Here is a 16,097-nt window from a genome sequence, read left to right on the forward strand (position 1 = left end):
AATAAGCACGAAACTATAAAACAACAAGTAAATAGACAGGTAAACCATATAAAGAGATACCTAAATTCTAAAAGATATTGCTCGGCTGTATTCTTAAATATATTTCAGGCCTTTGATACATTGTGGCAATCAGGACTGTAGGTCAAACTAGAGAAGCTTTTCCCTAATCAGCACTTCAGGATACGGATGCTTATTTTACAAACAGGCAATAGTACTATACCATAAACCAAAATAATGAATACACTGAAGTATATCCAAGATATTCGGAAGTTCCACAAGGCAGTGTACTAATACTGCGTCTTCTGTATAATGTTGATATAAAAATAATAGAAACGATATGCTGTTGCAATATAAGTAGACAATACGGCAATGAGGCCAATGAAACAAAATATTGATGTACAAATCAATATTTAAGCCCATTTGGTACTACTAAATCCAATTATGGGGTACTGCTGCTGCAATATTAAGTACCACAATCGATGAAATCGATACTACATTAGAATAGTTTCGTAGAATGCGTGAATAGTTTCCAGTGAAATGTTGTCCTGTACCAAAACATCCGTCAACTGCTTTAGTGATCTTGAAGATCGAACTCTTAGAGGAGAAACTGAGGAGTAGAGTTCAGTTAAAAAATTATGTTGAGGTCTGACGATTATGTTGGTTAGGGAAGATTTTTGATAATATTCTAGTTGCCCTTAAACCAAGACTAAACCTTTTTGGCTATGCTCATGGACGCATTATCATCTTGGAACATAACTGTGTGTGAATTGTGAATATGAACATCCCCAAGCTTACAGGAAGGAAGCCTGAAGGCTAAGAAGCATGCAGTCCGAATCGTAGGCCTCTTTTGGGTAGATGCTCATTTTATTCGCATATAAACCCGGCTATGTGTAGGAAACAATGTAAACGATGATTCATCGGACAAATATATATATATATATATATATATATATATATATATATATATATATATATATAACCTAGAAGACTTGGTAATATAAACTGACTAATATATACGCGTTGCGTTATTTACAAGGAAACAGTGATGCCAACATGCAACAAGAAATACTATATGCATGATGATGTATTTATTGCCCACTGGGTATATTACTGAACCACTAAGAGTTAACAAAAAGGTTTATTTAAAAGTTTACTTAAGGGAAGAGAAAATGTGACATACGAGGGTCACAATATATACACAATAACAATATACGTACTTAGAACATTTTGTCGCACGAACGCTATTTGTTTATTTTATATTTAGTTGAAAGTTTCGTCTCGGAAAAAAATGGAACTGAATCGTGAACATTTTCGTGCGATGATTTTTTACGATTTTCGGCGTGGATTATCACAACAAGAGTGCATCAATCAACTTAATTTGACTTTTGGCGATGAAGCTCTATCAAAAACCATCGTGTATCGCTGGTTTAGTGAATTCAATCGTGGTCGCAGTTCGCTGTCCGACAAGTTTGGTGAAGGTCATCCAAAATCGGCTGTTATGCCAGAAAACATAGATGCTGTTTGCGAAGTGATTAAGCAAGATCGTCATGCCACCTATTGTGAGATTGAAGCATCCCTAAATTCCACAAGCATATATGCGATTTTACATGAACACTTAGCTGTGCGAAAGTTACGTTGGCGTTGGATCCCAGGCAATCTGACAATAGGCTCCTGTCGATTGGTGCAAAGAAATGCTTAAGAAATGCAATCGCGATGCTTCGGAAGATGTTTCTAAAATCGTGACAAGTGACGAAACATGGATATATTCGTATGAACCCGAAAGTAAACAGCAGACTGTATAGGTCTTCCAAGATAAACCAAATCAATGAACAAAAGTTGTTCGCGCCCATGCCTCTAGAGGATCGTAGAGCAGTACATTCTGATTGGTATGCACAACCATTTGTTTGCCAGAAGCCTTCGGTGAAACAATAAAACCAAACAAGAGACGCTGGATTGTTGTTCATACAGCCTTCGTACAGCCCTGAATTGGCACCCAATGACTTCTTTTTGTTCCCATCCGTGAAGAATAAACTGCGTGGCCAATGATTTTCATCGGCCGAAGAAGCTATTGAAGCGTTCAAAAATCATGTTTTGAAGATACATCATTCGGAATGGAATAAATGAAAATTGGTTTAAGCGTATGCAAAAGTGTATCGATCATCGTGGCGAGTACTTTGAAAAATAATAAAAATATATTCCATCTTAACTATTTGTTTCTTATTCTATTCTCGAAATATAAATAGTGACCCTCGTACTATATGTCATTAAACTTGATCATCATGTAAATGTTAAATGAGCCTCTCTGACATCACTTCAACACTGCTTTGGTATGCGTCATAATGAATAATTATAACGGAATGTATTAGATAAATTGGTGGAATATTGACTTTAATAATCACAATTCGGTGTCTAATAACGAAAATAAAATAAATATGTTTGTGGAAGAAAGTGACAGTATTAATAAGAACGTAAATTTCTACGTCAGTTCGTCAAAAATAATTTCACTCAGAAAAGAAATCAAGATCTGGCCGTAGGCTATGTTCAAACCGACGCATTTGCGTGCGTGCTAAATTTTTTATGATCATATACGCGTTACGATCCTTATAAACGGTGTTCGAACGGGATTGGAGCTGTCGACTTCTCATCATCGGATTGTCAACAGTATAAAAGTAAAAATTCTCACTGGTCCACTTCCTATAGACCTGTTACCGTTTACGGTTGTTAAGTTTTCACTGATGCGTCTCTTCAACAGTTAATTTCTAGACTTGTTTTCACTATTCTCTATCGTTATGTAGAAATAGAAAGACGTTAAACACCTACCTCGGTATATATTGCCTTATTGAAGAAATAATTTCGTTTTTTGTTTATTTTTTTCAAAGTTATGGTAATTTATTTTTGAAGGAAGCCGGGGCACCTGGAGGCGTGAAATTTGCCTGTATCGAGGAAGAATTTCTAGGCCTAATGTTTTTGTGTAATATGCGCTATAAATAAATATATTCAAATAAAATGAAAAAAGCCCAGAAGATATCCGGTCTTACCCAGTCCGGTTACTGACGTGACTGACTTGGATTTTACACTCTTGCCTAGAACATTCACAAATTTTAAACAATCACAAACATAAATTTACGACCATGCCCCAGCAGGATTCGAACCCGGAGCTATCGCAACAGTAGGAGGACCGTCCCATCGCCTTTACGCCATCAAGGCGTTCGTTAAAATTAAGTGAGTGTTTGATATCGCTAAATAACACAACTGTGTTGGGACGACAATAAATACAACAAATATTTTAGGCCTTCACCGTTGCGCTGCTGGCTCCAACTCTTATACGGTAAATTATTCGTTGTTTCTGTTATACGTAAATCAACCACGGGCGGGTAATTCTTAAAATCAAAATCTGGCAACGTTGTACCGTAAAATTCCCGCAGACAATTTTGAATCGGAAGAAAAATCTGTAAAACTTTTGAAATAATGTTAAAACAGAAAGTCAGTGTTTAAAACATTATTAAACGAAGTTATTTAATTTTAAACAGTAGTATTTAAGATTTTATGTTACTTTCGATTATTTCCCTATTGTTGTAATCATTAAAGAGTTATGGCAAGTTTGGATAAAAAACTTATCTGAAATTAGTCATTTACATTTGAATGGTATAAAAAATATATCTATTAGATAGGAAATTAATTAATTAAAAGATTTTATACATTTTTATGACTATCAATTAACACCTTCATGTAAAAATAAATATTTTACTAACATTTTAGTGTTAATGTCCTAATGTTTATGGTGTTATTTTCAAATTCTTGGGCAGATAGATCCCTTTTGGAAATTTCGACTCGTTCTTTTTCGGTTAAATTATAATCGATATATTTATACTAGCATTTATAGTACATTTATAGTCTCAAAGCAGTTATATTTGCTTTTTTTTAAACACATTTATTTTGAGGGTTAATATAGATTATACATTTTTAATCGATTACTATATTTAAATCGATTATATTTCGAGAGAAAAAAAGGCGGAATTTTTTAACTCAGTCATGATCCAATGTACTATGTTGGTTGATTTATTTTAAAATAAATATTCATTTTATGAGTGAATACAGCTGACCTTTTCTTGGATCGATTATTATAATAACTATCATGACGATTTCGAGAGTATTGAAAGCTAGTGACGATAGCATCCCTGGAATGGAGACGATTAATTCGAGACAAAACAATCGAATTTAATAGTTATATTATATTATTTAACGTTTCTTTACATTGATAATTTGCATTTTAACCAATTAATATTGACTATAGATCAATACACATATAAACAGCTAATGTGTAGTATGCAGTATACTTCAGATATGGATCTCAGTAACTACAGTTGTTTGCAGAGCTTAAAAGAATCCTAGTAAAGAGATTTAGCTCAAACAAAGAAATGATCCCCGAAATTGTAGCCTATTTTGAAAGGAATTTCATTAAGTGAATCCCAGATAAAAAAATCAAATATTTTATATTCTTTGGTTGTTTGATGTGATACATGATGTTGCTTAATCTAATCATGTGATTAGATGTTCCTTTTAACTGACGCTATTGCAACTTTTTACTATTTCAATTCCAATAATACTGAATGATGAAATATCTTTCGATTTTCAGTACAAACTATGGTCACCCTAACACATATATCATATTTCGAGTTTGCATTGCTAGGTACTCGATATCTTCAGAGTAAAGGAAATATATAGTCTATCCAAACAAGTTTAGAGCATACGTCATCAAGATGTTTAATGTTTTGCTGCCGCAATTTGTAAATTCGTTTAAGAACAGGCAATATTTTCCTTCTCATTTTATTCTAATTAAAAATAGACACAATGCTCTCTGATGAGTTCGAACGTGTAACCGAACTAGAATGCCAAAATCCTCCGGTTGTAATACGTATGCAAAATTCTTTAAAACAATACTGATGCAAAACGGGTAACGAATCAAGATCAACTTGATATTAGCTCTATCAGAGATTAAATGCATAAAAACAGTGTGTAGTTTTTTAATACAAACATAATTTAATACATTTATTTCAAAGAAAATTCTCTCAAAGTCTGAAAAGTATCGAAGAGGTCTAATGGAACTCCTGGATATTGCTTTAAAAGAATACAATTTATAAAGCATATAATAAAATGAAGGAAGACTTATTATTTTAATTTATGTATTTAGATGAGACATGGATATTTCAGAATTGGACCAATATACCCAATGGTCACTCATGGCAAGATCATTATAAAATCAGTATTATGACAAGTTGATGGAAAAAGGTAAAGGTTGGAATAACAGTTGAGTAGGTTTTATTAGTCATAACATTTATCAATAATTTATTACAGATATATTGTATTTCATGCTGGAAACAGAAATGGTTAAATACAGCTTCGGTTGTGGTCGGAATTGTGAGCAAATGTTAGATAGATTGGATATTAACATCTTAGTTGTTTCCTTGAATGAAACTTTCTGAATATGATTAGATTCATGCTGCGAAAAACAGTGATATCAAAATGACTTCACAAGAAAACACTGTACCGAAGAAAACAATAACTAAGCATAAAATGTAAATATGCTCTCTAATGAAAGTAAAAATATTAATTGGATATACAGTTATAAATTAGGTGGACTAGGCCTCCAGTGGATAAAACTACATAAAAAAGCGCCTATAACTCTAAGTTACAGGTCATATAGAAAGGGATTCAATGTAAATATTATCAAACTCAACCCTAACTTATAAACTATTATAACTGTATACTTAATTGTAGTTTCCAAGTCCTAAGTCCTTCGATAATATACGAATTAGATCTACTATAATATTAAAATAAATTATATTAGATAACAGTATTTTTGTTTAATTATTTTATTTATATTAGTAATATTATTTATTTAGATTATTTTGTTGGGTGTTAAAGCCAAACTGAACTAAATCTCAGAGTTTCTCGTCTAGTTACAAATTTAGATGCCCCATGTTAAAAACTTCTCTGGGTAGACTATATGTCTAATTTGTAACTTCATTGAATTTAGACCAAGGCTTTGTCTTCAAGTGTCTTGAATGCTTGTACTACTTTTATCGTTGATTTATACAATTGAGTTTTTTTACATCTTTTGCATGTTGGAACAGATGTTCTTTGTATACATTTACAAGTCATTGGTAAAATTAATGCAGTAGAACAATAAAGAACATCTATATAACACGAATTTCATTTCCTTACATGGATACCTCACCAGATGAACGATGGATTTTCTCCTTGTTTGTTCATTTTATGGCAAACGTTATACGCAACTTAAAAATAATAATAAGACATCCTGTAGAACGAGAAACAATTAGAAATACAACAAATAAAATCGAAAGTCGACTGCAAAACTCGATTTGAAACAAGTTCTGCGAAGAAAATGTCCTACTTTCAAAATGACTGCAACCACGCCATCGGGAGCTCGGACCGAAGGAGCGGACGACTGAATGAACCCAAACCGTCCGCAGAAACCATTGAAAAACAAAAATTATTGAAAATCGAGCCGCCGGTACCCCCAGAACGGCTGGAGTTGGCCAGCAGCAGTGGGCGTCGTATAAGAACAGAGTCGGCAATCTCCTGAAGACTTTCTTTAAAATCGACCGATCCGAAGTGGTGCAATAAACAAGTGCGTGTCGGTGATACAGAGTGTGCGTTGGTGATGTTGATCGGTTCATGAGATAACAGTGACGTGTGCGTACAATTGACATTTTATTTTTAATTATCTTGGATTACTATAACGATGGTAAGAGAAGACTTCTACGCGATAAATTTAGTTCCCATGTCATATAGAAAAAAATAATATCATGACAGGAGGATCTACAGAACCCTATTAAAAATAATAAATAAAAATATTTATAATTTCATACGATATAGGAACTAAAAGTATCTTAATAAATACACTACCGCTCAAAAGTTCTTGATCGATATAAAAAATTACTGCAATTTTTTTTAAATAAACTTGTTGATATTAGAATTTATTAGTCTTAAGACCGTATGTATAACAATAATCAACAAAATTACTTTTTATCAATTGGCCCCAATTTTGAAAACTATCCGGCACACATTTTTATATTTGTTTAAATTTATTATTTAATATATCATTACTAGTCGTTGCCGACTATCTTTGAATTTGTCTCTACAGTTACTTAAAACTAGGTACTTATCTAGGAAGACCTATTGGCCCTTACTTACTCTCTAATAAATTAAAAGTTAGTAGCACTGTTCAGTGTTTTTATCCTTTAGTGCAGTTCACTACACAATTTTATTCTCTTGACTCTGTGTCCCATTTTAGTGTTGTCTAATAGTTGCAACACTTCGGTGTTTACATGGGAGTGGAGTCTTTCCTAACGTCTTAAGCAAATCTGTTAATTTCCTTTATGTCAGTTGGAATCCGAAGCTCTCGGTTCCTGTAGTATCTAGATGCATCCCAACAACACTTCTCAGGACTTTATTCTGAAATACTTGTATTACGTTGATATTATTTCTCTCAGAACATCTCCAAAAGTGAATTCTATATGTCCATATAGGTTTGGCTCGTATAACTTCTTCTTGTAAATAACCAATACATTTTTTAAATTTTATTTTCAGTTCTTTTCTTCTTGATATACTCCCTCCAATATAAAATATAGGACTCGTTTTTATAACCTCAAAGGGCGATACTCATTGCTTCTATATTGAATATAGTCTAATATTTTAATATAGATTTACGATTTCAAAAACGGTTAATTTCGAGTTCATTGTATGTTGCAACTTTCATGTAATCATTACAACAGTTCATACGATCTTTAAATGGCAAGAAGTAAACAGATTTCTCTTGAACATCGATATGCTATCTTTACTTTGACTCAGAAAGGATCTTCTATGTTACACTGGAGGAAATCAAGCAATCAAGAGGCTTATTTTAATGTTATCTATGAAATTTCTCCTATGAAATTAGTATGGCAAGAACATCGCATCTGAGGAATCGATGTCCATCCATCTCAGCACAGTTGTGGTAATACTAAGTTTCCTTTAATTACCTTATTGTTCCTAAACTTTTGAACGGTCGTGTATATAGAAGGAACCACGATTTTTTTTTAGAAATATATTTAAATAATAATTTTGTTCATTTTATTCTTAATATAATATTCTTATCGTTTTATTTCTTATTACAAAATATACAATATTAACAAGAACTAATATATTAACAAAGCAAGATATCCTACCACAACTTACTGAAATTATATTATATTTTTGAGTAATTATTATTAAGTAATTAATAATTATAATTATTTTAAGTAAATATTATTATTTGAGTAAAACCTTTCGCTCATAAAAAACAATCACAGTGTGAAGGTTTTAATTAGTTCATTACTAGATACAGATTTCAATAGTAGTGTATGTCGAGAAGGAATCACGATTTGTCTTTTAGAAAATATTTTAATAATAGTTTTGTTAGGATTTAATAGAATATAAGTGGAATTAATTTCTAGTAGTTTTACTCACCAAAGCTTTGCTGCTTGAAGATATTGTTATATATAACCTAGATTGTAACAGAATTGAACTATTTTCTAAAAGGTTGATAATTTTTGGTTTTTTTCATTATGATATATGTTTTCTTACTTAGCACTGGTGGTTGTATTAACATGCATAATCAATAAGTACAGTGAATTGTATAATCTGATATTTATAAGGTTTTGTAAGTTTTTTCTTTTGTACTCACGTAAATTATAATGGTTTGAACGCCATAGAACGAAAATCCTATGAAATATGAGCGGATTCGTAACAGAGTTCTGTGACGAAACCTTGCAGGATTAACACGAGTGTATTAATTAGAAAGAGACACATGGATTGATGATGATGACTGTGAATTAAATTTAACGTCTTGTTTTATACCCCACAATCGCCATATTTGTCTGATTTGGCTCAGCATGACTTAGTCAGAAGCCTCAAAAACAAAAAAATACCTCCAAGATATGGTTTTGATAAGGTATCTATAAATCATTGCAGAAATCGATTTCAACAACTGTTTTGAAGACTCACAAGCGCTGACATAACATCTGAACTCTCAGATACGCAAAACAATTTTTAGGAATGAATAAACCATATTTTATTTCGAAACCTTACTATTGTTTGTCCACGGTAGTATATTGTAAAAAAAGAATATCTTAAGAAACAATTTTTTAAATAAAATATTAAATAATAGAGATACGAATAAACGATGGAAATTTCAGGTCTGAAGAAATATTAGTGTTTTAAAACTGAATAAAAACACAATAGTTATTATACTCTGGTTATTTCTAACACTACTTCTTGCGCCATTAGCTACGACCTCTTTTTGCGGCTTGCTTATGTTAGTTCAGTGTCTGTATCTGTGGGTAACGCTTGAAAAATTATGTATAATGTAACAATAACTTATATTTATCATTCACTATATCGTGAAGTATATTCGATCGATAAATGGATCTCAACAACAATTGTTATATTTATTGATTTTAAGCAAACATGAAATAATTCGAATTCAGTTTTTAACAAAGACCTACCAAATATTATTCGACCTTGAAGTCATATCAGTTTTTGTTCCCAATTACTCAACTGTTCGATACATAAATAGCAGTGAACCATTTTGCATTCAAATTTTTTTATTTCTTTAATCTCCGTACATGGACAACTATATTTATCTTTTTCTTTGGCAAATTTTATTCTAATTGAAATATTACTAGCTGTTGTTGATTAAGGGTAATTCAAAATATATGAAACCATTCTTCAGTAGACATTATTATTTTTTAACATCCATCTGTAGCCACTATCTCAATTTTAATTTAGCATAGGTTAAATGAAATGTTATTTTTCCCAATTTTTAGTTCACACGCAATAACTGTAATATACAGGAGCACTCATGCTTTTTCTTCGATTTTATATACCAATTATTTACCTTTAGAGTTTTTGATTACCCAGAATGGTAACTCACTAGTTTTTACCTTCAAAATTTATTTACCATATGCGAGTGTTGTTAGGCTCCATTAAACGTCAAATCAGTTTGAAGTTTGACCTTTATAACAATAACCCTCTTCAGATATTTTGTTATTAAGGCATAACTTATGTTGTTTACAGTGGCTTGAAAATTTTTGTTTGTTTCAATGGAAAAATTGAGTTAACTGGTAAAAATTTTCATGCGTTGATTTTTTAGGTTTTTTGGTATAAACTTTGACCTTTGGCGATTAAGTCTCATCCTTGACCACTGTCAAAAGTCGTAAAAGTCATGCAAAATCAGTTGTTTTGTCAGAAATATTTATGCTGTGAAATGATATTGCAAGATCGTTATGTAACTTACCGTGATATTGAGTCCTTCTTGGGCATTTAGCTGTAAAAAGTTTTTTAAAGCCGAATCTGAAATAATATGACAAAGGTTGCCACAATCAGGGTGGAAAAACTGTTGCGAAAAATAGTTTAATCACAAAAGTATATTGATTGTCATAGATAATATTTCAAGAAACAATAAAGCCATTTTTGTTAATAAATTATTATCCTTTCATTATTAGATTCAAAATATATATAACAACCCTCGTATTCGAATAATACTTGACTATTTTCAGCAGCACTTTTTTCCGAATTATATAGAAAAAATTGCACAAATAAAAATTCGCAAAACTCGATCTATTTATCGATGTCAGAAGTAAAAATTAAATTAAATATTAATTTTTCACCTTTCTTAGTAAAGTAGCCAAAGTTGTTATGATCATATTAAATTAATTTAGAAACGGTTAAAGAAACAGCAAGTTTAATGGGCGCCACCGTCGCTAACAATAGAACAATAATACATTCTAGTGTAATTTAAAAAGGTGTAATCTACCATCATCATCATTCTTATCCGAGTCCGATACGAATTCGTGTTCACGAATCGATCAGGAAGTATTGAAGTCAATTTTTTGGTATGCAAAAGGAATATGGATGCAATTACACCAATTAGATGTAAGATTATTCTTAATTAATAAAGTTTACAAAGGAAAAATATGTTTCATAAAATTAATGCTCCTACATACACATTTCAAAATACCATTATTTCCAAAATTATATAGATATAAATCCCAAATTTTCCATATTATATGACCTTATTGTGACTTAAGACTAAATCATCATTTAAAATGGAATAAATAATTTGTTCTATTGAACTAGCGTTTTCCACAAATACAAATATTAAAATTCAACTCAAAATCAAATGGTAGTGTTAAAGAAGAAACAATCGTTATTTTATTATTTCCTTTTATACCATTTAATTTCCCTTCCCAACTAGGCAAATGCAATTAAGTGCAAGGCTAGGAAAAACAATATATCAAAACGAATATTACTTCATACTTAATACAAAGGCTTAAGCAAAATACATTAAATGGTCTTAATTAACACACAATCTTAACAATTTCGTTTTAAAGCTCACTTTGTGTCGAAGCATAAACTGAAAAAAATCACCAGTTACTTGCGAACATAATGTGAAACTATTTACCACTGTTACAGTTATCATAAACAAAATAAAACGTACGATATCAACGAATATAATTAATGGTAATTGTCGTTAAGTAACAACAATGAAATGTGACGTAATTTATAATGAAATTATCTGGTTATAATAGTTTTTGCTTGATATTTCTTTGGTGTAATTAATTTCCTAGAAATGGTTTATATTAAATGGAAATAATAATTACAGATATTCATTGTAATTGTGTTTCTAAAATAGTATTAGAAGTATATATTTTTAATTTGTGGTTCCTTAATGATCAACTACCATTGCTGTATTAACCCATAACATAAACCTGAAGAAGATTCTAAGAGCTGTCATAAGCTGAGCTGTCCTCTATGTCATAAGATGGCATGTTTCTACACAACTTAGGTTGTTCAGTGAGTAATGTTAAGTGAGTTATCAGCTTGAACTTCAATCACATCTCCCAAATTAACCGGGAGATAGTTGAGATGTGAAAGAACAAAATTAACTTTTTACTGATTAGGCAACCTGAAGCTTTAGATGCTTTTAGCATTCCTTTCATGATTCTCCATCTTTGAGAACTGATTTTACAAATTGCTTTATCCCAACTTTATGTGCAGCCATGGTAAAAGAACTTTATATGGAGGTATAAATATCTCTAGGAGGACGAGAAGGTTCTTTTCGCCAATTTTAAGCTCTTTAAATCACTAGACCAACGTTTTTTGATCCGGTAATTTGGTCGTATTTGCTATTTCCATAGACACAAAAAAGAAAGAAAATTTGGTAACACAGATTGTTGTTCAAGAAAAAATATACAAAATTTTAAAATCGTCGCAGAGCTGCAAAACGATGGGCTTCATATTTCAATCTGCGAAAAATGAATTCCGAAGTTCTTATAGGTTTCTTTACGATATACAAAATGACCTACAAGAATGGAAGCATAAAATACGCCCTTGTGAACCAGATTTGTTTTAAGGCTTCATTTTGATGAAAAGTCGCCACTGAGCTGTTTCGTATTGAAACGCAGCAAAAACGTTCTGGAATTTTTTCCATACTATTTTTATTTTCAACATTCCAAAATACATGTAAATCAATTAACGCCCTTCATTGTTCAATTCGCTCTCGATGATTTTAATCGACGTTTTTTTGGGTTCTATCTACTATCTATTATCTATTATCACTAAGTGTTGAAACGATCTTCAGGGTCCTATTATCACCACAATGAAAATAAAAGGAAAAGTGTTCTTGCATTTATTATTTCTAAATATTTTATCAGTCATTTTACATTTAACAATAAATACACCCTAGTACCAATTTTCAATAACTCTATTGCATAGATCTAGTTGAATTTGATGTTGATGGTCAATTATCAGCTTTGCGAGAGGTATACATAACCAAAATTTCCTTCTTTTCATTCGATGTGTGTCAGTGTCATCCCAATGGACCAGCATTAAGATAATTAAATGGGAAGTATTAGCAGAAAGTATATCAGATTGGGTATGTCTTAGAGTACTTTTACTTTCTAATAGCTGCATAAAAGTGTTATAAAGTGATTATGATGATTTAAACTAGTATGTTCTCCTTCAGTCTTTCCGTTACTCACACAGTATCAAGATTTAATTGAGATATATTTAAACAACTAAACCAAATACTTGTTTTGTCAATGGTTAGCTGAGGCTTTTCTAGATTATAATATATGTTATTAAGGCATCAGGAGATTCAATAATTGACCTAATTTGGTGACTTCGCAAAAATTAAAGTGTTACTCGACTAGGTAAAGGCAGTCGCAGTCGAAAGAGACAATATATTGTAAACACAACAGTAAGGTAGGACTTTTCATTTAAAGGCTTCCATGCAGATTGTCATGAATTTTGTAAGATGTGACCAATCGATGACACTAACAGACGACAAAGTTTTCGAAAAGTAAAAATAAAATAGAAGAAAAGAAAAATAATTTAGTACTTCTACAAAATCACAAACTTTTATCAGCTAACAATGGAAACCATTTTTGAACGAATCTTTCTTATTATAAAATTAATAACAAGAGATTTGCTTTTGTTTATGTCTGATATTACTGATAGAGATTCTTTGAAATTATTAAAGAAACTATTTAAGAGAAAATTAAGACTATTATTAGACAGAAAATTATATGATACTACTACAAAATCCCTAATGCCCGAGAAGTTATATTGTTGACATATGCCAATATTGGTATATTTTTGTTTTTATTATTTTTATTATTTAATTATGACATTGTTACTAGTCGTTCCCGACTAACCTACAATTTGTCTTTATGATAACTTAAATCTAGGTAAATAACCAGGAGGAGCCATCGGTCCTATGTCAGTCTCTGGTGAAATAATGTTTATACATGTCACTACTGTATATTTTATTATATGTATCTCACTACACAACACTACACAAGATCATATAATTTGATTCTTTTGAGTGTCTTGTTCTGATGGCATCCAAAAGCTACAATACTTCAATATTCTCATGAGAATAGAGTCTTTCCTCATCTCCCCTTGCAATTCTCTTGATTTCTTACAGGATACCTACCTTGATACCTCTCCGGGCTTTGTTCTGAAAAATTTGTATTTTGTTTATGTTACTATTTGCAGAACATTCCCATAATTGAACTCCGTATGTCCATATAGGTTTCAGTATTTGCTTATATAACAGCAATTTATTGTGTACCGATAATTGTGATTTTCTTCCAATTTGCCAGTACATTTTCCTATATTTCAATTCCAGTTCTTTTCTTTTCTTTTCTTCTTTATATGTTTCTTCCAGCGACGTTTTGCATCAAGATTCATTCCAAGATATTTAGCGTTGTTACTATATGGAATGATAATATTTTTTAATGTTATTGGTGCTTGTACGGTCTGATTGTAGGTGAACTGCACATGCGTTAATTTTTATTTTCCAAGCTTGTGTCCAACTATTTATATTGTCACTTGCCTGTTGTAATTTTCGTGAGGCTTCTTCACTGTTGTCTTCGACAGCTATATATACCTAATCGCAGTATCATTAACAAATGTAGCTATCATAATATTCTCCATTTCTGGTATATTACAAGTGTAGAGTAGATAAAACGTTGGCCCCAGTACACTACCTTGAATGTCGGTATATGACGTTTTAAACCGAACTATTTTACTGTTTTTAACTGGTAGCGTTTTTTTTAATAGAAAACATATTTGTATACCTAATCAAAATTAATTACCCATGCTAATATTCAATTCAGAGCTTTTTTAACATAAGACGAGAAAATACTGGTCAGAATAACAGAATACATAGACCGTGTTTATTCGTTTTGGTATATCCTATTTAAACACAACGACCTGATGAACTACTAAATATAACTCGCGCTTCTCGCCCATAAATCATCAATTCGCATGTTTTAGAAATTCTAATACATTCATTATATATATATGCGTTAATCTATTGACCAAATACCTACACTGACAACCTAAAAAGATGTAAAAGAAAGTTTCGCACTAGGCTACAGAACTGGCAGAATATCGAACATTTCAGAACAAAACTGAAACAAGTCGATTGAAAACAGAACAGCAACGTATTTCCTCTATTCCTTTCACTTCGATAAGTCGTGTTTGGCGATTCGTTATATTTCGATTTATGCGTTCTAATAGCTAATTATTCAAAACACTTTCAAATTTATTATCGTATCTTTTATTTTGTTCAGTTATCTCTGTTGGATTAACTAGGATAGAACTACTTATTAAAACAGAAAATAATATACTTAATTTTCTCTTGAATACTTCTAATAATGAACTCAAAGAATCGCTATCAGTAATATTAGACATTAATGAAAGCAAAGCACTTGTTATTGATTTATTGATTATGTTATTAAAAATATTTCAAAATTGGTTTTTATTGTTGGCTGATAAAAGTTCATATTAACAAAAAGCTCAAATTAAACTCATTAAAATGCTACGTCTGACCAATATATTATATGTTGTAGAAATTTGGAAATTAACAATAACAAATAAAAGTCTTCAAGCTTTTGATATGTGGTCATATAGGCAAATGCTAAAATATTTTGGGCAGAAAATATAGTAAATATCCACGCCCTGAATAACGTGTACACTATCCAAAAACTGTTATCATCACAGCACCAAACAGTATCAGGTTTCCATAAAAATAAAACTGGTAAAAATAATAATTGTTCAGTCAAGAAAACAGTTCGAATATGAGAAAACGAAGACACATTTGAAGCAAAATAATAACGAGAACTGGCAATTGATACGTTTGAACCAAACATTGAATAAAAACGGTTGTTACACAAGCAGAACATGGCAAGAATCTTCGAAAAATGACAACAGGTTGTATCTAATTTAAACGTTACAATTAATGGATAATTAATTAATGTTTTTAACAATACAGTCTACATAAACCTGTATACATTTCTAGTTTAATTTAAGTAATCTAACAACAATAGGTTTTAAAATTAGACATGTCTTTAATGAGGCTTCCGGTTCAGACTTGGCTTGTTGAAATTAAATTCTCAACAGAGTAACCAAAGAGCGAACCAATGATTTTTTTCTGGATACGATAACCTCAAGGAGAATAGAAATACTTTTACGAATTATAACAG

At 31.2% G+C, this 16,097-nt stretch overlaps 1 protein-coding gene across 1 annotated transcript in view; it reads left to right on the plus strand.

Moving 5' to 3' along the window:
* The first annotated feature begins 6,439 nt into the window (after positions 1–6,439).
* LOC143200923 (uncharacterized) overlaps positions 6,440–16,097 on the plus strand; it is a 41,318-nt gene continuing 31,660 nt past the window's right edge. Inside the window, exon 1 of the mRNA XM_076411715.1 lies at positions 6,440–6,769. Within this exon, the coding sequence (XP_076267830.1) occupies positions 6,767–6,769 (3 nt within the window). The 5' untranslated portion in view covers positions 6,440–6,766. The remainder of the gene's footprint in view (positions 6,770–16,097) is intronic.

Source organism: Rhynchophorus ferrugineus, unplaced genomic scaffold (assembly GCF_030347505.1).
Source record: "Rhynchophorus ferrugineus isolate W39M unplaced genomic scaffold, kcgeb_rfMv2 rfM8, whole genome shotgun sequence".
NCBI lineage: Eukaryota > Metazoa > Arthropoda > Insecta > Coleoptera > Curculionidae > Rhynchophorus > Rhynchophorus ferrugineus.